Raw genomic sequence first — 27,930 nt, forward strand, 5'->3', positions numbered from 1 at the left:
ATATTTTACCTCTTGGGGATGTTATTCGAAAACATAATGTTAACTTTCACTGCTATGCGGATGACACACAGCTGTACATTTCACCTACCTATCTCTCTGATTTGGTCCTGCCGTACATACCTACACGTACGCTACGGTCACAAGACGCAGGCCTCCTAATTGTCCCTAGAATTTCTAAGCAAACAGCTGGAGGCAGGGCTTTCTCCTATAGAGCTCCATTTTTATGGAACGGTCTGCCTACCCATGTCAGAGACGCAAACTCGGTCTCAACCTTTAAGTCTCTACTGATGACTCATCTCTTCAGTGGGTCATATGATTGAGTGTAGTCTGGCCCAGGAGTGGGAGGGTGAACGGAAAGGCTCTGGAGCAACGAACCGCCCTTGCTGTCCCTGCCTGGCCGGTTCCCCTCTTTCCACTGGGATTCTCTGCCTCTAACCCTATTACAGGGGCTGAGTCACTGGCTTACTGGGGCTCTCTCATGCCGTCCCTGGAGGGGGTGGATCCCTGGAGGATGATGACCACATCAGTGAACCTCCTCATCAGCACCTCCTCCTAGCTGCCCACTGCACTGAGGCTAGGTAACAAATCCATGATTATCGAAAACTTCAACAAGCATTTCTCAACGGCTGACCATGCCTTCCTCCTGGCTACTCCAGCCTCCCCAGCTTCTCCTTCACCCAAATCCAGATAGCAGATGTTCTGAAAGAGCTGAAAAACCTGGACCCGTACAAATCAGCTGGGCTTGACAATCTGGACCCTCTATTTCTGAAACTATCCGCCGCCATTGTCGCAACCACTATTACCAGCCTGTTCAACCTCTCATTCATATCGTCTGAGATCCCCAAGGATTGGAAAGCTGCCGCAGTCATCCCCCTCTTCAAAGGGGGAGACACCCTGGACCCAAACTGTTACAGACCTATATCCATCCTGCCCTGCCTATCTAAGGTCTTCGAAAGCCAAGTCAACAAACAGATCACTGACCATTTTGAATCCCACCGTACCTTCTCCGCTGTGCAATCTGGTTTCCGAGCCGGTCACGGGTGCACCTCAGCCACGCTCAAGGTACTAAACGATATCATAACCTCCATCAATAAAAGACAGTACTGTGCAGCCGTCTTCATTGACCTGGCCAAGGCTTTCGACTCTGTCAATCACCATATTCTTATCGGTAGACTCAGTAGCCTCGGTTTTTCTAATGACTGCCTTGCCTGGTTCACCAACTACTTTGCAGACAGAGTTCAGTGTGTCAAATCGGAGGGCATGCTGTCCGGTCCTCTGGGAGTCTCTATGGGGGTGCCACAGGGTTCAATTCTCGGGCCGACTCTTTTCTCTGTATATATCAATGATGTTGCTCTTGCTGCGGGCGATTCCCTGATCCACCTCTACGCAGACGACACCATTCTGTATACTTCTGGCCCTTCCTTGGACACTGTGCTATCTAACCTCCAAACGAGCTTCAATGCCATACAACACTCCTTCCGTGGCCTCCAACTGTTCTTAAACGCTATTAAAACCAAATGCATGCTTTTCAACAGTTCGCTGCCTGCACCCGCATGCCCGACTAGCATCACCACCCTGGATAGTTCTGACCTAGAATATGTGGACATCTATAAGTACCTAGGTGTCTGGCTAGACTGTAAACTCTCCTTCCAGACTCATATCAAACATCTCCAATCTAAAATCAAATCTAGAGTTGGCTTTCTATTCCGCACTCACGCCGCCAAACTTACCCTAGTAAAACTGACTATCCTACCGATCCTCGACTTCGGCGATGTTATCTACAAAATAGCTTCCAATACTCTACTCAGCAAACTGGATGCAGTTTATCACAGTGCCATCCGTTTAGTTACTAAAGCACCTTATACCACCCACCACTGCGACCTGTATGCTCTAGTCGGCTGGCCCTCGCTACATATTCGTCACCAGACCCACTGGCTCCAGGTCATCTACAAGTCGATGCTAGGTAAAGCTCCGCCTTATCTCAGTTCACTGGTCACGATGGCAACACCCACCCGTAGCACGCGCTCCAGCAGGTGTATCTCACTGATCATCCCTAAAGCCAACACCTCATTTGGCTGCCTTTCCTTCCAGTTCTCTGCTGCCTGTGACTGGAACGAATGGCAAAAATCGCTGAAGTTGGAGACTTATCTCCCTCACCAACTTCAAACATCTGCTATCTGAGCAGCTAACCGATCGCTGCAGCTGTACATAGTCCATCGGTAAATAGCCCACCCAATTTACCTACCTCATCCCCAAACTGTTTATATTTATTTACTTTTCTGCTCTTTTGCACACCAGTATCTCTACCTGCACATGTTCATCTGATCATTTATCACTCCAGTGTTAATCTGCTAAATTGTAATTATTCGCCTACCTCCTCATGGCTTTTGCACACAATGTATATAGACTATTTTTTTCTTTCCACTGTGTTATTGACTTGTTTATTGTTTACTCCATGTGTAACTCTGTGTTGTTGTCTGTTCACACTGCTATGTTTTATCTTGGCCAGGTCGCAGTTGTAAATGAGAACTTGTTCTCAACTAGCCTACCTGGTTAAATAAAGGTGAAATAAAAAATAATAAAAACACAAACACTTTTTGTGCAGTATTAATTGACCATCATTACAAACCACACTGTATTGTACATAGGCTGTTCATCAATATGTACCTGTAGACTTTCCATCAACATGAAGAAAACAATGCACAATACAGCAATTGAGTACATTGCGGCATTAAGTGGTTTGTAATGATGTGATATGATTATGTGTCTCAGTTGATAAGAGCATGGTGTTTGCATTGCTTGTGTTGTGGGTTCGAATCCCACGGGGATCACCATCACTGCCCAACCCTATTTTTTTAAATGGAAAAGCTAAACCTATTTTTTCCCCATTTGTTTTTAGGGTTAAGTTGTTTAAAATAGGGGTTAGATTGTTTAAAAAAAACATATATTTGATTTTTTTAAACAATCAAAAAAAATAATTAAACAAACACATATTAGGTGTTATATATTTTATATTTTTCAACAACGTCATATATTTACGTTTTTTTTACAACCTAACCCTATGTTTCCATTTTAAAAAATTGTGTTGGGCAGTGATGGTAATTCTAGCAACAGAGTATTAAACAGAACCACCAGTCAGGAGGATACAGACAGCTCAAGATGTATGCTTAGACATACAGAAAAAAACTTTGTATAAACGTAATCTGGCACCTTGTGATAATATCATGATATTTGTGTGTTTTTATTACATACCAGTAGTATAAAAGAGGGGGATATATTATTTCTATTGAAGTCAACTTTATTTCTCAATTATTGAGCAAATTACACTCATTTAGAGATAATTACACAAAAGCACTTGTTGCTGCAAGTGACTCTGGCTGCTGGCAAACTTTCTTGACTTCGATATTACATTTTTGAAAATGCATTGCTAGCCTTTGTTTAACCAGCCAACCGTTTGCTATTATCGAACGTGTTTGGAATAAGGCTGGCACAATTGGCTTGTAATAATCGTTTTAACGCATTCATTTTAATGTGCCCCCACACATTGACTCTGTACCTGTACCCCCTGTATATAGCCTCGCTATTGTTTTTTACTACTGCTCTTTAATTATTTGTTACTTTTAAAAAAAATGTTTAGGTATTTTTCTTAACTGCGTTGTTGGTTAAGGGCTTGTAAGTAAGCATTTTACTGTAATGTCTACTACACCTCGGCGCATGTGACAAATACGATTTGATTTGATTTTGGAAGGGTGGGTTCAACTTTATATTCAAGTAGATCTAGTTTATCCAATAGCAGTTTTTGATGTTTACATGAAGTGGGAAAAGTTGGTGGTCAGTTCTTGAGCAGAATGGTTGGGAGGAGAAGCTTCATTTACAGAAGTTCTAAGCAGCCAAAAACATGTGACCCCTGGCCTGTAGTGAAGGATTAGGTTTACGCTTTTTGTTTCATTGGACACTGAAATACGAACTCAGTGCTGCATGATTTTTTTTATAGCAGTTCTAGCATTCAGCCATAATGGTATATCCTGTGTGAAAATAGCTCTGTAATCTGCATATTCTCTGCTTTTTCTCTAAGAGTGTAGCTCAGAGGTAGCCTATTAGAGCGACTCCGCCTTGCGCCTGCCCTATTGACAGGTTAGTGTGCAAGACAAGAGAGATAGCCTGTACCTCATTGATGTACTTGAGCGTTCAGAAATAGGATCTAATACCGACATTATTCGAGGAGTAAAATTCTAACAAAACATTTTACAGGTTTGAATTCATACATTTACCCTGTGTTTTGATAAGATACATACTAAATAACACGATGGTTTTGCCGAATTAATAATGTGACTGATTATAATTCAATTAGCTCACAGAAACTATATAAGGATTAGTATTAGAAATGTTTTGCCTTTATAAATGTTTGTCCTGTAAGTCCTATTTATAGGCCTTTTGGTTGAATGAATGGGTGCTTTTGACTTCAACAATGTCGCCTAGGCTACATTTTATTTAAAATAGTAGGCTCAGACATTTCCTTTCGACAATTTGCTACTTTTAGCCTACTCTTGTTTGTGTTGCTAAAATAATGTCAGTGGTGTAGACTATATGATCAACTGATGTTGTAATATACTGTTTGTAATATAGGCCTAATGAGACCAACCGATATTTCGAATAAACACATATCGTTAATTTAAAATGAAATAAGGTATCTGTCGGTATTGGCATGAGCTATTTGTCCTTTTGCTAAAATGAACATGATCACAATGCAATTCACTCTTGAGCTTAATATTTAATATGGCAAATGTATCTTATTTCAAAATAAAAAAGTGCATAAATATAGATAGGACATAAATACAAGAAAGTAGCCTCCATGATTAACAAAATAGGCTACAACGAAATTGTAAATGAAACGAAAAGTGTGTTAATACAGTTAAACTTGCGTTTGATGTATAGCATGTTATTTATTCCTTATTAGCCTAAATGTATAACTATTCTTAGTTTTGTATTATCATTATTACGTTCTAAAGTAGACTATAAATAGGGCCATGATCACACTGTCATTCATATCAGCCTACTTTGTTTAGGGCTTCAGCGTAATAACAGTATGTGAATATCACAACTGAAAAATTAAAGTTCGCATTCTTTGATCAGAGTGAGAGATGGATTCGCAGACGAAGACTGAGCCGATGCGCGTGCTCGTCACGGGCGGATCCGGATTGGTCGGGAAGGCCATCGAGCACGTGGTGAAACAAGAAGGCGGCTGTCTCGAGGGCGAGCAGTGGACCTTCCTCTGCTCCAAAGAGGCCAACCTCGTGTAAGTTATGTCACATGAACCTCATATTCTCAGCAGAGCTGGTCTGAGGCTTTGTTCGTTGCAGATAAAAATGACTTGCCTATATACCGATGCCATGCTCCCATATTCTACATGCCCGAGAAACACCAGCATGTCTGTTCTACATAACATATTTCTATAGGTCATGTTGCTATAGGTCATGTTGCACTGTGAGAAATCCTGTTATGACCCTTTTACATCTGTGGCTGGTTTTGTGGTTCCAACAGGAACAAAATAAGTTCACTCAGTGGAAAAAATATTCTGTTCTCTGCTATTCTATTATTTTCTAATCTATTCTATAGATATGTAGATTGATGCATAGAAACAGTATATATTTAGAGTTTCTATATAGTTCCTGTTGGAACCACATTAAATGTTTAGATAATTACATCCGTGCATGCATACTTTTTTGAGATTGATGTGTTTTCATTAAATGGGATGGTGATGATGACAATTGTTCTGCCAGAGATCTACAACAGACAAGAGCAGTGTTTGAGAAGTATCGGCCCACCCATGTCATCCACCTGGCTGCCAAGGTGGGAGGACTCTATCTTCACATGAAGGAGAACCTACACTTTCTGGTGAGCTTACCTAACTACCCAGTTTGTTTTAATACCTAGGCTATACATTTATGTCCCAAACTACATTTGTTCAATCAGGGATGGGTCCAGAAAATCGGAACGGGCATTTCTAACTCACTGGCCCATTTCTTTGCCTGGCGCCCCAATTGTTAACCAAATAATGATATTTGTGTACAAAACCCCCAGTTTAGACAGGCTGATGGGCTGAAGATGGAACCAGCCCATCTGATATTTTGCCTGAACTGCCTAAAGGCCAGTCCGTGAAATGGTTTGTCTTATCTAGCTACTGGTTGAATGCACCGACTGGAAGCAGCTCTGGAAAAGATCTTCTGCTGAATTACCTGAATATAAATGTCCATGTTCGCCTGGCCGGGCAACTACTTAGGCTGAAATTAAATTCAACTTGTCAAAGTCAACTTTACACAGGGACTTTGTTGGCAAATGTATTCATCTTAATTCCAAAAGGGTATTAATCCATCTGTTTATTTTGTATATTTTTTTATTTAACCTTTATTTAACTAGGCAAGTCAGTTAAGAACAAATGTGTATTTACAATGATGGGCTACAGCGTAATAACAGTATGTGAATATCACAACTGAAAAAATAAAAGTTAGCATTCTTTGAGAGTGAGTGAGAGTGAGAGATGGTTTCTCAGACGAAGGCTGAGCGGATGCGCGTGCTCGTTAGCGAGGAGTGTTCACAGGAGAGCTTCTTATCACTGTCTCCAAATGCATTATTTTAATTAATTTGTGTAAAAACAAGTTATTGTGTAAAAACAAGTTATTGTGTAAGAGTCGCAATACAGGTTTTATTGAATTGAGACCACAGTGTCTTGCCTTCACAGAGGGACAACCTTCGCATCAATGACAACGTGCTGCAGACGTCTCACGAAAGGGGCGTCACCAAGGTGGTGTCCTGTCTGTCCAGCTGCATCTTTCCTGACAAAACCACATACCCTATTGATGAGAGCATGGTGAGTTGAACAACCAGTAAGGCCAAATCAATGAGATTATGTTGTGTTTAACCTTAATACTAAAATACTATGGTGGCATCAAATGGCACCCAATTCCCTATATAGTACATTATTTTTAACCAGAGACCTAATGACCCTGGTCAAAGGTAGGAGTCAAGAGTTTAGGGTGCCATTTGGGACCGAGTATGTGCCCAGTGGCAGTAGAACTACTCTATGTTTGGGAACCTCTGGCCCTCCAAACTGGGATTTTTAATAAAAGATGGTGTATGATCACTCATGCTTTCTTCCCCTTCCCACAGATCCACAATGGGCCCCCACATGACTCAAACTTTGGCTACTCACATGCCAAAAGAATGATTGATATTCAGAACAGGTGAGCTGGTGACTAATCTGTTACCTGTGCAGGTACATTAGCACACATTTGAAAGACCCACTCCAGCCTCCCTTGCACCTCATTTATTACCTGATGAACTTAACAAAAGATGCATTTCAGTAGCTGGTGCAAGTCCCTCATTACATGGCACAGCCCAGCTAGCACATAATGTTCTGAGAACCATATGTTTCTTCTGTGGGAATTTCAGTACTTTAGCATAACATTTCCTACAGGTTCCTCGTGGTTCTATTTAAAGTTATGCTCTCAGAAAGTTAAGAAACAACGTTCTTCTGTGGGAATTTCAGAATTTCAGCATAATGTTTCCTACAGGTTTCTTCATGCTTTTATTTAAAGCAATGTTCTCAAATTATTCAGAGAAGATTAAGAACAACGTTCTTCTGTAGGAATTTCAGCATAATGTTTCCTACAGGTTTCTTCATGGTTCTATTTAAAGCAATGTTCTCAAATTATTCAGAGAAGATTAAGAACAACGTTCTTCTGTAGGAATTTCAGCATAATGTTTCCTACAGGTTTCTTCATGGTTCTATTTAAAGCAATGTTCTCAAATTGTTCAGAGAACATTAAGAACAACGTTCTTATGTGGGAATTTTAGTACTTCAGCGTAACGTTTCCTACCGATTTCCTCATGGTTCTATTTAGTAATATTCTCAGAACATTAAGACAACTTTCCATTAAAACCACAAGAGCGTTCTAAAAATACTACTTATGAACATGTACATTCCGTTCTTAGTGTCAACAAAACTCTCTCTATCCTCTATCTTGTTAAGTGAGTTCAGGAAGTGGCCGCACCCACTAATGGGCCACACCTGATCTTTATGAATGGGGTCTGTTTGAATAGACAAAAATACACAGCTTTGTATAAGTTACAAAACATGGCATGCTAGCGCCAACCTGGTGGCACAGTGGACTGAGTCCATTGGATAGGAAACACAAGATCATAGGTTTAAATCTTATAGGCTCTTTGTGACAATAAAAAAGAGATGTGTTTGCCATGATTAATGCATAAGCAATTTAATTGCCATGTGTCCCATCTGTGCTTGGTGTTCAAAACAGTTAACCTAAGCTAGCAGTGTTATTAAAAGTCTTATTGAAACATGTTCTCAGAATATTATTTAATTACATTCAAATAACCTATAATTTCATTATCAGAACATTAATAAAACCTCCCAGGAAAACTTTCAGGGAATCATTGTAAAACGTTCTCAGAACGTCCCTGCAACCAAAAAATGAATGTTCTCAGAACGTAAAAAAAGTCAGTTTCACCGGTCAGGAAACTTAGGCGTTTGTTCCCAGAACCAATGGGAAACCAAAAACATATGTTCCCACAACTTCCAAGGAACCTCTATTGCTCTGCTATTGTTCTGGGAAGCAAGAGGGAAGGCCGATGACATCGGTATGCATCCATCAGACTAACCCCTTGAATTGCCAACTCCTTGAATTTTGCCATTGTGTCAAAAAAACAAACACTATTTGTAAAAAATAAAATAAAAAATAATACCCTTAAGGGTTTGTACCTTGTATTGTATGTGTACTTAGAATATTGTTTTAAAAAATAGCTGGAGTTGGTCATTAATGTTCTAACCACAACGTGTGTGTGTGTGTGTGTGTGTGTGTGGACTTGATTGACAACAGGGGATACTTTGAGCAGCATGGGCGTCGCTACACCGCCGTAATCCCGACTAACGTGTATGGTCCCTATGACAACTTCAACTTTGAAAATGGTCACGTGCTCTCAGCGCTCATGCATAAGACATATGCTGCTAAAAGTAAGTAACACTCACAATACTGCACACACAGACACACACACACACACACACACACACACACACACACACACAGAGGACACCTACAGCAGCAGATGTCACAGGAAGACCAAAAAGATCATCAAGGACATCAACCACCCGAGCCACTGCCTGTTCACCCCGCTATCATCCAGAAGGCGAGGTCAGTACAGGTGCATCAAAGCTGGGACCGAGAGACTGAAAAACAGCTTCTATCTCAAGGCCATCAGACTGTTAAACAGCCATCACTAACATAGAGAGGCTGTTGCCTACATACAGACTCAAATCACTGGCCACTTTAATAAATGGATTTGATCAAAGTATCATTAGTCACTTTAAATAACACCACTTTAATAATGTCTAAATATCCTACATTACTCATCTCATATGTATATACTGTATTCTATACCATCCACTGCATCTGGCCTATGCATCACGGCCATCGCTCATCCATATATTTATATGTACATATTCTTATTCATCCCTTTACATTTGTGTGTATAAGGAAGATGTTGTGAATTTGTTTGCTTTATCTTGGCTATGTCGCAGATGCAAATGAGAACTTGTTCTCAACTAGCTTTCCTGGTTAAATAAAGGTGAAATAAAACATTTAAAAACTCACTGCTCTGTCAGAACTAGAAGCACAAGCATTTCGCTACACTCGCATTAACATCTGCTTACCATGTGTATGTGACCAACACAATTTGATTTGACGTACACACACACAGACAGACAGATACAAACACATACTCCTTTCTACTCTCCTTCTAACAGAGGAGGGAACCCCACTACAGGTGTGGGGCTCCGGAACACCCAGGAGACAATTCATCTACTCTCTGGTATGTTTTGTGTGTGTGTGTGTGTGTGTGTGTGTGTGTGTGTGTGTGTGTGTGTGTGTGTGTGTGTGTGTGTGTGTGTGTGTGTGTGTGTGTGTGTGTGTGTGTGTGTGTGTGTGTGTGTGTGTGTGTGTGTGTGTGTGTGTGTGTGTCAGATATGTGCGTGTGTAAATCTGTGTGTGTTTTCTCAGGATGTTGCACGTCTGTTCCTCTGGGTGCTGCGGGAGTATGATGAGATTGACCCCATCATTCTCTCTGGTGAGTCCAACATGGTGTGTGTGTGATCAGTCAATGTGTGTGTGTACCATATGTAACTGAACCAAGCTCTTTTGTCACTTGTTTCTCGCAGTGGGGGAGGAGGAGGAGCTCCCCATCAAGGACGCCGTAGAGATGATTGCAGATGCCCTGGACTTCAAAGGTCAAATAGTTGTATCCTTCCACAGGCTGTGTACGCCTGATAGGAGTTGCTCCTAGGCACAGATCTAGGATCAGCGTATCTTCCCCAATTCCTTACCTTAACCATTATTCAAATTTGACCTTAGATCAGTGTCTAGAACCAATCTAGTAGAATCCTTAGTACAACACCAGCAACCATATCTAAAGGTTCATTACACCTGTTGGACTGAAAGACGTACAGATGAAGTACATTAAATGCCCACTCGGACTAGCTATCCCCCATATCCGTTGCACTGTAACTATGTCATCTCCCTGTGCTTTGCCTTCTGTGGCCCTTGACCTATGACATCAGTTCGACACCAGCAAGTCAGACGGTCAGATGAAGAAGACGGCCAGCAACGCCAAGCTGCAACGCTACCTCCCTGACTTCACCTTCACGCCGCTCTCTGAAGGTCAGAGATCCAAATATTGAGGGTTGTATTTCCTGTCCAGAAAACAATTAGTTGCTTTGTAAATAACACAGACCCATTACAGCATGATATTTGATACCTATCTGGTTATTGGTCGTTTTCTGATTATGATGAAAGTAACGTTCACAGTGATTAAACCACTCTTCCAAAATGCACAGTATCCATAGATGACTGACTGTGTCTCTCCTCTCCAACAGGTATCAAGAAGACCTGTGATTGGTTCGTGAACAATTACGACATAGCCCGAACATGAAGACCAATGAAGGGCGAGACATGAATATTGTTTAATGAAAAAGATCAGGGCTACATCCCAACACTATTACTGTGCCTTCCAAGTCTTGTGTCCTTGTCTTCATGCCAACTGATTAGTGAAAGTTCTGGATAGGTTTCACCATGTGGCCGGTTAAGTTCTGTCAGATCAGTGGGCATGAAGTAATGGCACACAGGACTCACAATACCCCACCATGTTGTTCTCCCCAGAACTGTCTGGCAACCATTTTGGATCCTTTCTCCTCTATTTGCACCGTTGATGTCAGGGATTGACATTAAGGTTTGAAAGGCTCTTGCCCATTGGACAGCAGTTTGTTTGTTGGTTGCCTGGTGATTACTGTCACTTGACAGAACATTTTAAAGTAATTGTTTACAAGCAAAATGGTCACAGGGATACTTTGAGATTTTGGCAATGAGGCCCATTATCTACTTCCTCAGAGGCTGTTGAACTCCTGGATACCATTTTTATGTCTCTTTGTCCAGTATGAAGGAACTTAGAGGTCATTTTGTGAGCCAATGCAAACTAGTGTTAGCACAATGACTGGAAGTCTATGGGTATCTGCTAGCATGCTATGAAGTAGAAAAATCAGTTTGAATGCGTAACTTTTGCAGCGCAATGAGACCCTTCTGCAACCTGGTTGTAAACATACCGGCTCTGGAAGACTCAGATTTAGACGCACAGCTCACAATCGAGAGCCATAGGATATAGTATTGTCTGGCGCTCTGCTCACCCTGACCAATAGTTATACTTCCTGTGTAGCAGGACCAAAAAAATGTAAGTGTAGCCCCTATGTTAGGCTACTGAAATTCAGTTTGGAAAAATCCCCTGCCTAATGGGGCAACCAGAGCAGGTTCAACTTGCCCGACTGCTCAGTTCATTTGCTCCAAGCAATTGGGCAACCCTTAAGGTCAATCCCTGATCATGTCCTCCCCTGATGGTGTCTGAACTGGTCCAGCCACCTGATCCCCTACAGTATGACTACCAGTTACTATCAGCAATACTGCAGGGTCATGTGTTTACACTCAAATACATCACATTATTTTCATTTTAATATCTAACATATATAGTTGAAGTGTATGATCTATTTGTGATTGAATATTGACAAAAATATGGACTTTTTCTTGATGTAAGAATGAGGTGTCAGTCGTTGAGAGTGATGCTGAATGACATGTTTTCTCACTACAAAACAACAAGTATAAGCCTACAGTAAAGTAGCCTGGATCTAAACATTGGAGCCAACTGTTTCTCATCATTCACTGGCCTCGGGCCACACTGCAGATCATAATGCTGGTTTGTGTTAAAAGATTGTGATTTATCTGGGATGAACATATCAGAAACTAATATAAAGTCAACTTCCTGAAGAATCTTGAGAATTAGGACATCACTGTCGCTCCACCTCACTGTAAAAAAATTAAATCAATACATTGTAGAAACAGGACAGGAAGAAGCAGGTTTTTAGGGGTCAAACGAGTTTCAAATGTCAACAAAGATTGACGATAACACAGAGGAAGCCAAGATCATTTGGGATCTGCCAGTAATCGCTCCATTAATAAACGGTCAGATGTGCCATCAGTATATTTGACTCTACTTGGCACATCAAGTAATTTTCCTCAGGAGAGGAAGGTGTAACATTAATATGCCTACACCTGTCATGTCATGCTGAATAAGGATGAATGACTTCTGCTTGACATGGTTTCTCTACTACACAACCACTTCTCCATGGCATGAAGTAGTACAGGCCAACAGTACTGTCATTGAAGTGCACACTACTCTTATCCAAGTAAGTACATACACAACAGTTGCTGCAAAGTAGATTTCCAATTAATCAACTGGATAGCACAGTAGACCTCTGGCAGAACCTCAAAGAATATTAGGGTGTCTTCATTGAAAAGCCTTAAGATGTATGACATCATTGTCCAGTGTTCTGCTTCTAATTATGCAAACCAACCAGAAACATGACAAGACCAGCCACAGCAACAGCAGGGTTTTTATTACAAATGAAAATAAACAAAAAAGACAATTCTAAAATGAGAAATAGAGGCCTGGGGAGATATGGCAAATCGTACAAAATAACCCACACTTGTCTTGTTGAATCCAGTGGGTTGTGGTGGGAGATGAGTCAGCAGGCAAGATCTACACGGAATGTTTTCATTGATACCGTCACATCTGCGTAATTCATTGATAAACCTATATATTGTAAGAGTAAGTTGTTTGACCTGAAAGGACTGCCACAGGTACAGTTGACCATTTCTAGAGACAGACATTGAGGCTAGTTTACACACCGCATCTCAAATCACAGTTGCGTAACACTTCTTTCTACCTTATTCCACTCTCTTCCTCTTCTACCCTTCCTCTTCCAAGGACCCTGTTCTATCCTTCTCCTCCTTCCGCTGATCAATCAATGAGGACTTTGCGTTCATGCTCTTCCTCTCCTATTCATCTCCTCCTCCCTCCCTAGGTCGTGTTCATTAGGCACCAAAGGGACTGAAAGAGGAACTTGGACTCAGTCTCCATTTTAAAACGCATGCCCTAATGAACACGAGCCCGGTTTACTCTGTGAGGTAGAAGTGCATCTTGTCGTTGACGTTCTTCCTCTCAGGGTTGAGGCGTTTGAGGATCTGGGCCAGGACGTTGACCGTCTGCTCGCTGCTCAGGCCAGTCCTCTTGGTCTGGAACTTCTTCAGCAGGTCCTTGGTGGTCATGGGCTTCCGGATCAGGTAGCGACGCACCGCCTCCTCCGTCAGCTGAACGTCACTGTGGAGAGGCAGGATGGAGAGTGGGACAAAACACCAAGGGGAGGGTGTGTGGTGGAAGGGGGGAGAGAATAAGAAGAAAGACCGTGCGTGTGGGAGAGGACAGAGAAAAGAGGGAGAGAGACAGAACGAGAGTGTGTGTGAGCTAGAGAGGGTAAGGGTGAGAAAAGTGAACAAACAGGAGAGATTGAAGAGGAATATACCTGGAACTGGGGGTTGATTTGCCTGAGGGGGGCTGTGGCGTGCTCTTCCCTGAGGGGGCAGGACTCTGGGTGGTGACAGCCGTACTGCTGGACTCCATCTTCAGCCTCTTGGCAGCTGGAGACTCAGAGCTACCACCCACCACCTGTCTCTTACCTGTGAGGGGAGGGAGCAGGGTGACGGACGCAGTTTTAACAACCCTTTACTGTTCAATCAAGAAGAGTCAGCATGCAGTGCTGAGGTCACACATAGCCTTAAGGTACCACAAACAAAATAAGACTTTCAGATCCTGTGAATATGTAAATATAAATGAAAACATTACAAATATAAAAATCTATTTCCCATCTGTGAATGTGTGTGTGAGTGCATGCGTGTGTGTGTACCTTGCTCCAGTTTGCTAGCGGCGGCTCGGAGTGTGTTGGAGGTGGAGGCGGAGTCTATGGACGGTGTTCCAGGGCGACTGCCAGTCCTGGAGCTGCCTCCAGAGCCACGCCCACCACCGCGCTTAGGAGGAGTACGCTTCTTCTGGGGGGCAGGGGGGGGGGGGGGGTAGTGAGGAAATGGGGAACGTCAAGAGCATTGTCCACGAGAGCCACTCTCAACCTCTCAGGACCCAGACCAAGAAAGACCCAGTGTTTGCAGACCGTTATCACACCAACACCAGTTGAAATGTGGAATACCAAGATAGAGAGTCAGACCAACATCAACCACATCAAAGGGTTAAAAAGGCCTGTTTTTGTGCCCACACTGCTGCCACACTAGGGAAGCAAGATACCCTGGAAATTGTGTGTTGTGTCACCCCTTTTGTGCCACATAGAAACTACAAAATATGGTATCAGGTTCATCAACTACCAGAGTCTTGTTCAAGACTTTTAGAAAAGCCCCAGATCTTGGGCACCGTAACCCAGATCAAGAACACGATATCAAGACTCCATCTCTGCGAGAAAGACAGGGAAATGGGGTTGACATTGAACAGTGGCACTACAAAAGGGACCACACACAAACTAACACTCTCACACACACACACACACCACCATGAAGAGAGCGGAGGCTGCCTCTCCATCGATGTCGCTGTCCTCCGAAGTGTCCGACTCACCGCTGCTGTCTGAAACACACACAACATTATCACATCATAGCCCCCTTCAACAAAAACACAGTATATTTCCGTGGGTTCTTGCCACTTCCCTGTGATACCTGATCAGTAAAGATTCTAAAGAAGAAGAAAAACTGCTACCTCTCTTCTTCTTCGTCTGGACTGGGGTCTTCTTCCCTTCCTCTTCCTCCTCCTCCTCTTTCCCCTCTTCCTCGTTCTGTTTCTCCTCCTCGCTCTCTTCCTCACTCTCCGATGCCTCGTCGATTCCTGTGAACAGAGTTAAAGTTCTTAGAATTCACACACATGAACACGTATTGTTTCCATGGGGGTGCCCTCTGACCTTTGGGAACGGCCTCTTTATTGGACTTGGCCTTCTCTTCGCCGACCTCTTCCTCTGAACTGCAGGAACAAGAGAGTAAGGAGCGAGAGAGCGAGGAAGGGATGAAAGAGAAACAGATGTGAGAAAATAAATGAGGTTGCAGGAAGTGTGTGTATGGCTCTACAAGTGTCTCTGGTGTGTGACCATACAGCTGTCAATAGAAGTTGTGTTGTACAGTGCATTCTGAAAGTATTCAGACCCTTTACTCAGTCCTTTGTTGAAGCACCTTTGGCAGCGATTACAGCCTCAAGTCTTCTTGGGTATGATGCTACAACACTTGTATTTGAGGAGTTTCCTATTCTTCTCTGCAGATCCTCTCAAGCTCTGTCAGGTTAGATGCGGAGAGTCGCTTCACAGCTATTTGCAGGTCTCTCCAGAGATGTTCGATCAGGTTCACGTCCGGGTTCTGGCTGGGCCACTCTAGGACATTCAGAGACTTGTCCTGAAGCCACTCCTGCGTTGTCTTGGCTGTGTGCTTAGGGTTGTTGTCCTGTTGGAAGTTGAACCGTCGCACCAGTCTGAGGTCCTGAGTGCTCTGGAGCAGGTTTTCATCAAGGATCTCTCTGTGCTCAGGTCATCTTTCCCTCAATACAGACTAGTCTCACAGTCCCTGCCGCTGAAAAACATCCCCCACCGCATGATGCTGCCACCACCATGCTTCACCGTAGGGATGATGCCACCACCATGCTTCACCGTAGGGATGATGCCACCACCATGCTTCACCGTAGGGATGATGCCACCACCATGCTTCACCGTAGGGATGATGCCACCACCGTGCTTCACCGTAGGGATGATGCCAGCTTTCCTCCAGATGTGACGCTTGGCATTTAAAGAGTTCAATCTTGGTTTCACCAGACCAGAGAATATTGTTTCTCATGGTCTGGGATTCCTTTAGGTGCCTTTTAGCAAACTCCACAGAGGAACTCAAAAGCTCTTTCAGAGTGACCATCGAGTTCGTAGTCAACTCCCTGACCTAGTTCCGCTCAGTTTGGCAGGGCGTCCAGCTCTAGGAAGAGTCTTGGTGGTTCCAAACTTCTTCCATTTAAGAATGATGGAGGTCACTGTGTTCTTGGGAACATTCAATGCTGCATAAATGTTCTTGGGAACATTTTTTGGTACCTTCCCCAGATCTGTGCCTCCACACAATCCTGTCTCAAAGCTCTACGGACAATTCCTTCAACCTCATGGCTTGGTTTTTGCTCTGACATGCACTGTCAACTGTGAGACCTTATATAGACAGGTGTGTGCCTTTCCAAATCATGTCCAATCAATTGAATTTATCACAGGTGGACTCCAATCAAGTTGTAGAAACACCTCAAGGATGAACATCTCTGGAGACCTGAAAACGGTTGTGAAGCAACGCTCCCAATCCAACCTGAGCTTGAGAGGCCCCCCGAGTGGCACACCGGTCTAAGGCACTGCATCTGTGTGCTAGACACATTAGTAAAGACCCTGGTTCGATTCCAGGCTGTATCACAACCGGCCGTGATTGGGAGTCCCATAGGGCGGAGCACAATTGGCCCAGCGTCGTCCGGGTTTGAACGGAGTAGGCAGTCATTGTAAATAAGAATTTTTCTTAACTGACTTGTCTGGTTTTAAATAAAAGGTAAAAAAAAATGATAAATGGAAACAGGATGCACCTGAGCTCAATTTTGAGTTTCATAGCAAAGGGTCTGAATACTAAGTATTTCAGTTTTCATATTTAATCATTTTGCAAACATTTCTAAAAAAAACTTTTCGCTTTGTCATTATGGGGTGTTGTCTGTAGACTGTTGAAGATTTTAAAATGTATTTAATCCATTTTAGAATGAGGCTGTAAGATAACGAAATGTGGGAAAAGTCAAAGGGTCGGAATACTTTCCGAATGCACTGTATGTGTGTGTGTGTGTGTGTGTGTGTGTGTGTGTGTGTGTCTGTGTGTGTGTGTGTGTGTGTGTGTGTCTCACCTGCTCTCATCTGACATGTAGTCGACTTCCAGGCCCTCAAAGTCTCCATCGTCACTGTCCTCATTCGCCTCGCTGTCACTGCCCCTCTTCTTCTTCTTCTTCTTCTTCACCTTCCCCTTCACATCCCCCTCTTTCTTCTTGGGCTTGCTGTCTCCATCTGAGAGGAACAGAAGAAGAGGGGGAGAGAAAAGAGAGGGAACGTAAAGAGAGATGCACCTTCTAACAATTCAACAGTTGAACATGTAAAATGTACCTATTTGTTCGACATTGAGATGCGTCTTCAGCTAACAGACACGTGGTTCTTACACACTGTATACTAGTGATGAGCACCGACATGGATAATCCACGTTGATATCGGTTGCATTTTTTCCTGTTAAATATCGATATCATATCGCAATATTCAGAAACACTTTGCTGTATCCTACATGTTGTTTACCCAAATTACAATGTAAAACATTTGTTAAAAAAATAAATACATTGCATCTGTGTTCATTTCTTGTGTGTGTGTATCTCTGTGAAGTCCAGACAACTAAGGGGTCTGTGGTGATTTTCACCATTTGTTTGGATTCCTCACGTCTTAATCATTGTCAAGAAGAAGTTTGGTCCATATCGGATGTTGGGAACTATAATTATTGAATATTATATAAATCCTATCAATTTAAAAATGGCCAATTTGGGTGCAATCAACTAGCTTTCAATTTGAGTTCTAATTGTCTTTCAGAAAAATAACATTCAAGAAATGCTAATCTGATCTGTTTCTAACTGCAGATACCATTTCAGATCAATCTGATTGGTGGGTGTCCAAAACCTTTCTTGTGCTTTTTGAGGTTGAATGACTCCCATGCCTCTTTCTACTCTGCCTTCATACTCATCATTACTGGGCTCTCCCTCCATCCATCCCTCTCACCTCCCTTTCATCCTTCTCTCCTCTCTCCCTCCCTCATCCTTCTCTCCCCCCTCCTCCCATCCTTCTCTCCTCCCTCCCTCCCATCCTTCTCTCCTCCCTCCCTCCCATCCTTCTCTTCTCCCTCCCTTCTCCCATCCTTCTCTTCTCCCTCCCTTCTCCCTCCCTCCCATCCTTCTCTTCTCCCTCCCTCCCATCCTTCTCTTCTCCCTCCCTCCCATCCTTCTCTTCTCCCTCCCTCCCTCCCATCCTTCTCTTCTCCCTCCCTCCCTCCCATCCTTCTCTTCTCCCTCCCTCCCATCCTTCTCTTCTCCCTCCCTTCATCCTTCTCTTCTCCCTCCCTCCCATCCTTCTCTTCTCCCTCCCTCCCATCCTTCTCTTCTCCCTCCCTCTCATCCTTCTCTCCTCCCTCCCTTCTCCCTTCTCTTCTCCCTCCCTCCATCCTTCTCTCCACAGAAGCTGCTGTCACTTTCCTCTACTCCATCTCAGTTGATCTTTCTGCGACTCCTCACATCCCATCTCCTTGCCTCGTTCTCAACTGTATTGGAGAAGGTCAAAACGAGAGGATGCAACGAATCGAGGAAAGATTAATCGGAAAAAAGCCCAAACCTTCTCGCACGCCACTGTTGCTCGTCACTTAGCTCTCCTCTCTCCTCACCTTCGTCCATCTCTCCTCACCTTCTCCTCCGCTGCTGTCGCTCTCATCACTGCTCAGCTCTCCTCACCTTCTCCTCCGCTGCTGTCGCTCTCATCACTGCTCAGCTCTCATCTCTCCTCACCTTCTCCTCCGCTGCTGTCACTCATCACTGCTCAGCTCTCATCTCTCCTCACCTTCTCCTCCACTGCTGTCACTCATCACTGCTCAGCTCTCCTCTCTCCTCACCTTCTCCTCCGCTGCTGTCACTCATCACTGCTCAGCTCTCTTCTCTCCTCACCTTCTCCTCCACTGCTGTCACTCATCACTGCTCAGCTCTCTTCTCTCCTCACCTTCTCCTCCACTGCTGTCACTCATCACTGCTCAGCTCTCTTCTCTCCTCACCTTCTCCTCCACTGCTGTCACTCATCACTGCTCAGCTCTCTTCTCTCCTCACCTTCTCCTCCACTGCTGTCACTCATCACTGCTCAGCTCTTTTCTCTTCTCTCCTCACCTTCTCCTCCACTGCTGTCGCTCTCATCACTGCTCAGCTCTTTTCTCTTCTCTCCTCACCTTCTCCTCCACTGCTGTCGCTCTCATCACTGCTCAGCTCTTTTCTCTTCTCTCCTCACCTTCTCCTCCACTGCTGTCACTCATCACTGCTCAGCTCTCTTCTCTCACCTTCTCCTCCACTGCTGTCGCTCTCGTCACTGCTCAGCTCCAGGTCATCCTCCAGGTCATGGATGCGCAGGTCCCCTCCTCTTCCTCCCTTCTTCTTTTTCTTCTTCCCCCCCTTCTCGCCCTCCTCGTCGTCATCGTCCGGCCCTCTCTCCTGCTCCCGCAGGCGCCTCTGGAGCATGATGCTGAAGTGGTTCACCACCTTGTTCCTCCTGAGAGGGGGGGGAGGAAGTATGTGTGTACCCCACTACGTTCCCCCACATCTACCCCCTAGTGTTTTTACCTGAGGGGTGAATTTGCACCCCCTATCTTTATTCTTCCCCTCAGTATTTCCCCTTCTCCTGTCTCTCTCTCCCACACCTGTCTCCCCTCCCCTCCACTTCATCCTCTCCTCACCTGCCCCACTCCTCCTCTGCCTCCTCGGCGGTCAGCGTGCGGTGTTTGGCCTGGGGCACGAAGTTGTACCAACCGTTGACGGGGAAGGCCTCAAAGGCCCCGTCGGGACACTGGGTAAAGATGTAGTAGGACGCATTCTCCGTTATGCCCCCTTTCTTCGTACCCTTGAACCTGAAAACAGAGAGAAACATGTTGATATAAAAGGATAGTTCAGGCTATATGGGAGTTCCTCCTTGCCCTCGGATCAACAGAAAGACAAAGGATGGCTTGGTAAGTATTTGTGAGAGAACCAGAGCTATGTAAAGGTAAGCTCAAGGCCTGTGTGTAGCCTACCTCCTCCCTGCTTTGCCATTGTGTGTGTGTTTGTCTGCCTCACCTCTTCCCTGCCTTGCCGTTGACCTTGAGGATCCAGGGTTGGTCCTCCACCTTGAACTCCCTGGTGACGATTCCAAACTTCTTCCTGCGTGCCTCCTCCCTCTGCTTCTTCCCAAACTCACTGCCTGCCGCCCCCTCCTCAGTCTCCTCCACACCATACATCCTCCTGTTACTCATGTCCCGCTCCATACGCGCCTGAGGGGAGGGGTAAAGGAGGGAGGAGAGAAGACAGAGAGTGAGACGGATGGGACAACGGGAGCGGAGTAGGGAGATGAGAAGTGTAGAAGCTAATATAAATAATAGAAGGGGAGGAGAAGAAGGTAGAGCGAGAGAGAGACGGGAGGGAGAGAGAGAGACGGGAGGGGGGAGAGAGAGAGACGGGAGGGGGGAGAGAGAGAGACGGGAGGGGGGAGAGAAACGGGGAGAGGGAGAGACGGGAGGGGGGAGAGAAACGGGGAGAGGGAGAGAGAGGGACGGGAGGGGGGAGAGAGAGAGACGGGAGGGGGAAGAGAAACGGGAGGGAGAGCGAGAGACGGGAGGGAGAGAGACGGGAGGGGGGAGAGAGAGAGACGGGAGGGAGAGAGAGAGACGGGGAGGGAGAGAGAGGGGGGGAGAGAGAGAGACGGGTAGGGAGAGAGAGGGGGGGAGAGAGAGAGACGGGTAGGGAGAGAGAGAGAGAGAGAGACGGGTAGGGAGAGAGAGAGAGAGAGAGAGACGGGTAGGGAGAGAGAGAGAGAGAGACGGGTAGGGAGAGAGAGAGAGAGACGGGTAGGGAGAGAGAGAGAGAGACGGGTAGGGAGAGAGAGAGAGAGACGGGTAGGGAGAGAGAGAGAGAGAGAGACGGGTAGGGAGAGAGAGAGAGAGAGAGACGGGTAGGGAGAGAGAGAGACGGGTAGGGAGAGAGAGAGACGGGTAGGGAGAGAGAGAGACGGGTAGGGAGAGAGAGAGACGGGTAGGGAGAGAGAGAGACGGGGAGGGAGAGAGAGAGAGACGGGGAGGGAGAGAGAGAGAGACGGGGAGGAGAGAGAGAGACGGGTAGGGAGAGAGAGAGACGGGCAGGGAGAGAGAGAGACGGGGAGGGAGAGAGAGAGAGACGGGGAGGGAGAGAGAGAGACGGGGAGGGAGAGAGAGAGACGGGGAGGGAGAGAGAGAGACGGGGAGGGAGAGAGAGACGGGGAGGGAGAGAGAGAGACGGGGAGGGAGAGAGAGAGACGGAGGGAGAGAGAGACGGGGAGGGAGAGAGAGAGAGACAGGGGGAGAGAGAGAGACGGGGGGAGAGAGAGACGGGGGGGAGAGAGAGAGACGGGGGGAGAGAGAGAGACGGGGGGAGAGAGAGAGAGAGACGGGGGAGAGAGAGAGAGACGGGGGAGAAAGAGAGACGGGGGAGAGAGAGAGAGACGGGGGGAGAGAGAGAGAGACGGGGGGAGAGAGAGAGAGAGACGGGGGGAGAGAGAGAGAGACGGGGGGAGAGAGAGAGAGAGACGGGGGGAGAGAGAGAGAGACGGGGGGAGAGAGAGAGAGAGACGGGGGAGAGAGAGAGAGAGACGGGGGGAGAGAGAGAGAGAGACGGGGGGAGAGAGAGAGAGAGACGGGGGGGGAGAGAGAGAGAGACGGGGGGAGAGAGAGAGAGAGACGGGGGGAGAGAGAGAGAGACGGGGGGAGAGAGAGAGAGACGGGGGGAGAGAGAGAGACGGGGGAGAGAGAGAGACGGGGGGAGAGAGACGGGGAGGGAGAGAAAGACGGGGAGAGAGAGAGAGAGACGGGGAGAGAGAGAGAGAGACGGGGAGAGAGAGACGGGGGAGAGAGAGAGAGACGGGGAGAGAGAGAGACGGGGAGAGAGAGAGACGGGGAGAGAGAGAGACGGGGAGAGAGAGAGAGACGGGGAGGGAGAGAGAGACGGGGAGGGAGAGAGAGAGAGAGACGGGGAGGGAGAGAGAGAGAGACAGGGAGGGAGAGAGAGAGACAGGGGAGAGAGAGAGAGACGGGGGAGAGAGAGAGAGACGGGGAGGGAGAGAGCGAGACGGGGAGGGAGAGAGAGAGAGACGGGGAGGGAGAGAGAGAGAGACGGGGAGGGAGAGAGAGAGACGGGGAGGGAGAGAGAGAGACGGGGAGGGAGAGAGAGAGAGACGGGGAGGAGAGAGAGAGACGGGTAGGGAGAGAGAGAGACGGGTAGGGAGAGAGAGAGACGGGTAGGGAGAGAGAGAGACGGGTAGGGAGAGAGAGAGACGGGTAGGGAGAGAGAGAGACGGGGAGGGAGAGAGAGAGACGGGGAGGGAGAGAGAGAGACGGGTAGGGAGAGAGAGAGACGGGGAGGGAGAGAGAGAGACGGGTAGGGAGAGCGAGAGACGGGGAGGGAGAGAGAGACGGGTAGGGAGAGAGAGAGACGGGGAGGGAGAGAGAGACGGGGAGGGAGAGAGAGAGACGGGGAGGGAGAGAGAGAGAGACGGGGAGGGAGAGAGAGAGAGACGGGGAGGGAGAGAGAGAGACGGGGAGGGAGAGAGAGAGACGGGGAGGGAGAGAGAGAGACGGGGAGGGAGAGAGAGAGACGGGGAGGGAGAGAGAGAGACGGGGAGGGAGAGAGAGAGAGACGGGGAGGGAGAGAGAGAGAGACGGGGAGGGAGAGAGAGAGACGGGGAGGGAGAGACGGGGAGAGAGAGACGGGGAGAGAGAGACGGGGAGCGAGAGAGAGAGACGGGGAGAGAGAGAGAGAGAGACGGGGAGGGAGAGAGAGAGACGGGGAGGGAGCGAGAGAGAGACGGGGAGGGAGAGAGAGAGAGACGGGGAGGGAGAGAGACGGGGAGGGAGAGAGAGAGAGACGGGGAGGGAGAGAGAGAGACGGGGAGGGAGAGAGAGAGACGGGGAGGGAGAGAGAGAGAGACGGGGAGGAGAGAGAGAGACGGGTAGGGAGAGAGAGAGACGGGGAGGGAGAGAGAGAGACGGGGAGGGAGAGAGAGAGACGGGGAGGGAGAGAGAGAGACGGGTAGGGAGAGAGAGAGACGGGGAGGGAGGGAGAGAGAGACGGGGAGGGAGGGAGAGAGAGACGGGGAGGGAGGGAGAGAGAGACGGGAAGGGAGGGAGAGAGAGACGGGAAGGGAGGGAGAGAGAGACGGGAAGGGAGGGAGAGAGAGACGGGGAGGGAGAGAGAGAGAGACGGGGAGGGAGAGAGAGACGGGGAGGGAGAGAGACGGGGAGGGAGAGAGAGAGAGACGGGGAGGGAGAGAGAGAGAGACGGGGAGGGAGAGAGAGAGACGGGGAGGGAGAGAGAGAGACGGGGAGGGAGAGAGAGACAGACGGGGAGGGAGAGAGAGACAGACGGGGAGGGAGAGAGAGAGACGGGGAGGGAGAGAGAGAGACGGGGAGGGAGAGGGAGAGACGGGGAGAGAGAGACGGGGAGAGAGAGAGAGACGGGGAGGAGAGAGACGGGTAGGGAGAGAGAGAGACGGGGAGGGAGAGAGAGAGACGGGGAGGGAGAGAGAGAGACGGGGAGGGAGAGAGAGAGACGGGGAGGGAGAGAGAGAGACGGGTAGGGAGAGAGAGAGACGGGGAGGGAGGGAGAGAGAGGGAGAGAGAGACGGGAAGGGAGGGAGAGAGAGACGGGGAGGGAGGGAGAGAGAGACGGGGAGGGAGGGAGAGAGAGACGGGGAGGGAGAGAGAGAGAGACGGGGAGGGAGAGAGAGACGGGGAGGGAGAGAGAGAGAGACGGGGAGGGAGAGAGAGAGAGACGGGGAGGGAGAGAGAGAGAGACGGGGAGGGAGAGAGAGAGACGGGGAGGGAGAGAGAGAGACGGGGAGGGAGAGAGAGACAGATGGGGAGGGAGAGAGAGACAGACGGGGAGGGAGAGAGAGAGACGGGGAGGGAGAGAGAGAGACGGGGAGGGAGAGAGAGAGACGGGGAGGGAGAGACGGGGAGAGAGAGACGGGGAGAGAGAGAGAGACGGGGAGAGAGAGAGAGAGACGGGGAGGGAGAGAGAGAGAGACGGGGAGGGAGAGAGAGAGAGACGGGGAGGGAGAGAGAGAGAGACGGGGAGGGAGAGAGAGAGAGACGGGGAGGGAGAGAGAGAGAGAGACGGGGAGGGAGAGAGAGAGAGACGGGGAGGGAGAGAGAGAGAGAGACGGGGAGGGAGAGAGAGAGAGAGACGGGGAGGGAGAGAGAGAAAGGGAGGGAGGAAGAGAGAGACAGGGAGGAAGAGAGAACGAAGGAGAGACAGACAGGGAGAGAGAATCATTGAGTGTTCTAGTAGCCTATTGAGGAAAGTTGTAATGAGAGGGAGTTTCCCAGAGAGTTGACCTGCATACCTGGGTCCAGGAGGAGCAGTTTACTTTGTCCCCAGAGTTAAAGGCCATGATGCTGTACTTCTTACTGGTGTTCCTACACACACACAGGTTAGTGGTGTAAGCTATATCATGATTCATGTAGATACCACATCATGTACAGTGCATTCGGAAAGTATTCAGACCTCTTGACTTTTTCCACATTTTGTTACGTTACCCCCCCCCCCAATCTACACTCCATAATAATAATAATTACAATTACGAACTGAAAGTAAGTAAGTATTCAGACCCTTTACTCAGTATTTTGTTGAAGCACCATTGGCAGCGATTACAGCCTCGAGTATTAAACCTGTCTCCGAGATCTACGGCAATTCCTCCGACCTCATGGCTTGGTTTTTGCTCTGACATGCACTGTCAACTATGGGACCTTATATAGACAGTTGTGTGCCTTTCCAAATCAATTGAATTTACCACAGGTGGACTCCAATCAAGTTGTAAAAACATCTCAAGGATGATCAATGGAAACAGGATGCAACGGAGCTCATTTTTAGGGTCTCATAGCAAAGGCTCTGAATACTTATGTAAATAAGGGATCTATTTATATTTTTTTAATAAAATGTGCAAAAATGTCTAAAGAACTGTTTTTGCTTTGTCATTATAAACCATTGCATGTAGATTGAGGAGGGAATAAATAAATAAAAAATATTTTAGATTAATACTGTAATGTAAAGATCTGAGTGGCTGGTAGATTTTTTAAATCCACCTGACACAGTGGCTGGTGAACCAAAAAGTGAATTGTATGTCCTGCTTGGAACACTACACATACAGAAGATACACTTAGCTGTTTTATCAACTGAGGTTTGTCTTTGAGATGTTTTTGTGTGTTCACTCCCGCGTTTCCATTAGCTCAGGAAGTGTCGTAATTCAGATAGTTCAGGTAAATGTGCAACGCGGGAAAAAAACTCTGTGGGAATCCGTGTTAAAATTACACACGTTAAGTGTCTTTTGTACTTGGAAAATTATTTTGGGGTGATTTGAAAGTAGAGTGAGGTTTCCAAAACCGTATTGCATGCAATGATTATTAACGGTTAGACAGAGAGTCGGGAATGTTGTACACATTGGCCCTGCTGTGGTCAAATGTTAAATGAGAACCCAATGGCTGTAGGCCTTGGATAGTACTTACTTGGGGACCCGGACTATGTACTCTGTAGAAGAGGAACTGCTGCCACCCTGTAAAAAAACACACACAGTTTGCTACACTACGACACCCCTTCAAATTAGTGGATTCGGCTATTTCAACCACACTCGTTGCTGGCAGGTGTATAAAACTTGAGCACACATACATGCAATCTCAATAGACAAACATTGGCAGTAGACTGCCCTTAGTGAAGAGCTCAGTGATTTTCAAATCCTTCAAAGGATGCCACCTTTCCAACTAGTCAGTTCGTTAAATTTCTGCCGTTAGAGCTGCCCCGGTCAACTCTAACTGCTGTTATTGTGAAGTGGAAACATTTAGGAGCAACAACTGATCAGCCTCGCAGTGGTAGGCCACACAAGCTCACAGAACGGGACCGCCGAGTGCTGAAGCTCGTATAAATCGTCTGTCCTCGGTTGCAACACTCACTACAAAGTTCCAAACTGCCTCTGGAAGCAACGTAGTACAACTGTTTGTCAGGAGCCTCATGTAATGGGTTTCCATGGCCGAGCAGCCGCACATAAGTCTAAAATCACAATGCCAAGCGTTGGCTAAAGTGATGTGAAGCTTAACTCCATTGGACTCTGTAGCAGTGGAAATGCGTTCTCTGGAATGATGAATCACGTTTCACCATCTGGCAGTCTAAAGAACGAATCTGAGTTTGGCGGATGCCAGGAGAACACTACCTGCCCCAATGCATAGTGCAGACTGTAAAGTTTGGTGGAGGAGGAATAATGGTCCGGGGCTGTTTTTCATGTTCAGGCTCCTTAGTTTTGGTAAAGGAAATCTTAACGCTACAACAGACATTGACATTCTATTCAATTCTGTGCTTCAAACTTTGTGGCAACAGTTTGGGGAAGGCCCTTTCCTGTTTCAGCATGACAATGCCCCCGTGTACAAAGCAAGGTCCATACAGATATAGTTTGTCGAGATCGGTGGAAGAACTTGACTGGCCTGCACAGAGCCCTGACCTCAACCCCAAGGAACATCTTTTGGATGAATTGGAATGAAGACTGAGAGCCAGGCCTAAATGCCCAACATCAATGCCCGACCTCACTAATGTTTTTGTGGCTGAATTCAGAATGGAAGCAAATCCCTGCAGCAATGTTCCAACATCTAGTGGAAAGCTTTCCCAGAACAGTGGAGGCTGCTATAGCAGTAAAGGGGGGAGAATCTCCATATTAATGCCCAGCAAGCCTGACAATGAGATAAGCAAGCAACAGATGAAGCAAATGTGTTGATGACTGATACCGTCATGTTGACCCTACAAGTAAACCATACACCCAAGACTTACCAATGACGCCATGGTCGACTGTATACAGAGGCAGTATGCCCCTATTCTTAGTCAAGCAGTCACCTGTAAGTGATCACCTGTTGAAGTATAACGACATTTTTTTCAGTTCATAGCAAGATAGAACACTATAGGACATGCTTAACTGACTTCGGTCTCAGCATATGCAGAAATGACTCATCATAAGGCAGTTGTTTGTGGTCATTTATGTACTAACGTTAGCTATAGAATCATAGCTTTTGGATATTAAAGGCTTCGCCTCTTCCTCTGATAGAGCTAAGTTACTACTACGTACGTTAGTCTGTAGCTAGTTACCAGTAGGCTAAGACACTCAAGAAATATATTGACCCAGTCAACCTACCTCTTCAAAATGTGCGAAACAAAAATATGTTGCTTTATAGGTAATCAAACGTAAGTCATGGATAACATTTCATATTAGTATGTATCTAGCACTTAATATCTGGTAGCTAACGTTACTCATGCAGTCGTTAGTTAAATATTTGTCTTGGGTTAGTACTATCTGGTATCCTTTGGACGTCCCTACCCAACCTAACCATAAACCTTTTCCTTTATTTCGGTAGGGACGTACTAAGGATCTAAAATAACACTAACACATGACAAGTCTCGCTGCTTTCCGCCAACCGTTCCGTCAAGAATAATGGTCGACCGGAAAACAAATTCAAACAGCACTTAGTTCTTAGTAGATAGGTGCCATAGGCTCGTGCCGCAAAACCAAATAATATCCTATTATTAAAACAACTGTCCATTGTTTCCAGTTATCTACGAAATATGACCTAT

General features: G+C 46.5%; 2 protein-coding genes across 5 annotated transcripts; one reads left to right on the forward strand and one right to left on the reverse strand.

Moving 5' to 3' along the window:
• The first annotated feature begins 3,843 nt into the window (after positions 1-3,843).
• On the forward strand, positions 3,844-12,243 carry LOC110485217 (GDP-L-fucose synthase-like). Its single transcript, XM_036941463.1, has 11 exons — positions 3,844-4,251; positions 5,134-5,296; positions 5,781-5,895; positions 6,740-6,868; positions 7,168-7,241; positions 8,895-9,028; positions 9,818-9,882; positions 10,071-10,137; positions 10,229-10,308; positions 10,628-10,727; positions 10,943-12,243. The coding sequence occupies exons 2-11, from the start codon at positions 5,142-5,144 to the stop codon at positions 10,996-10,998; spliced, it is 975 nt and encodes a 324-aa protein (XP_036797358.1). The 5' UTR covers positions 3,844-4,251; positions 5,134-5,141; the 3' UTR covers positions 10,999-12,243.
• Positions 12,244-12,985: 742 nt separating this feature from the next.
• Positions 12,986-27,701, reverse strand: LOC110486769 (general transcription factor IIF, polypeptide 1). Of its 4 annotated transcripts, none has more exons than XM_036941461.1 (14): positions 27,494-27,701; positions 27,136-27,212; positions 25,830-25,876; positions 24,671-24,743; positions 20,377-20,570; positions 20,001-20,171; positions 19,608-19,816; positions 17,389-17,545; positions 15,404-15,462; positions 15,205-15,330; positions 15,005-15,075; positions 14,354-14,492; positions 13,973-14,126; positions 12,986-13,770 (listed from the first exon to the last, which is right to left on the reverse strand). In XM_036941461.1, the coding sequence occupies exons 2-14, from the start codon at positions 27,145-27,147 to the stop codon at positions 13,566-13,568; spliced, it is 1,617 nt and encodes a 538-aa protein (XP_036797356.1). In that variant the 5' UTR covers positions 27,148-27,212; positions 27,494-27,701; the 3' UTR covers positions 12,986-13,565. The 4 variants fall into 4 exon arrangements, with proteins under 4 accessions (XP_036797356.1, XP_036797354.1, XP_036797355.1 ...); XM_036941459.1 differs by having other exon boundaries at positions 14,354-14,495; XM_036941460.1 differs by having other exon boundaries at positions 15,002-15,075.
• Between the last annotated feature and the right edge of the window lie 229 nt (positions 27,702-27,930).

This window comes from Oncorhynchus mykiss, chromosome 13, assembly GCF_013265735.2.
Source record: "Oncorhynchus mykiss isolate Arlee chromosome 13, USDA_OmykA_1.1, whole genome shotgun sequence".
NCBI lineage: Eukaryota > Metazoa > Chordata > Actinopteri > Salmoniformes > Salmonidae > Oncorhynchus > Oncorhynchus mykiss.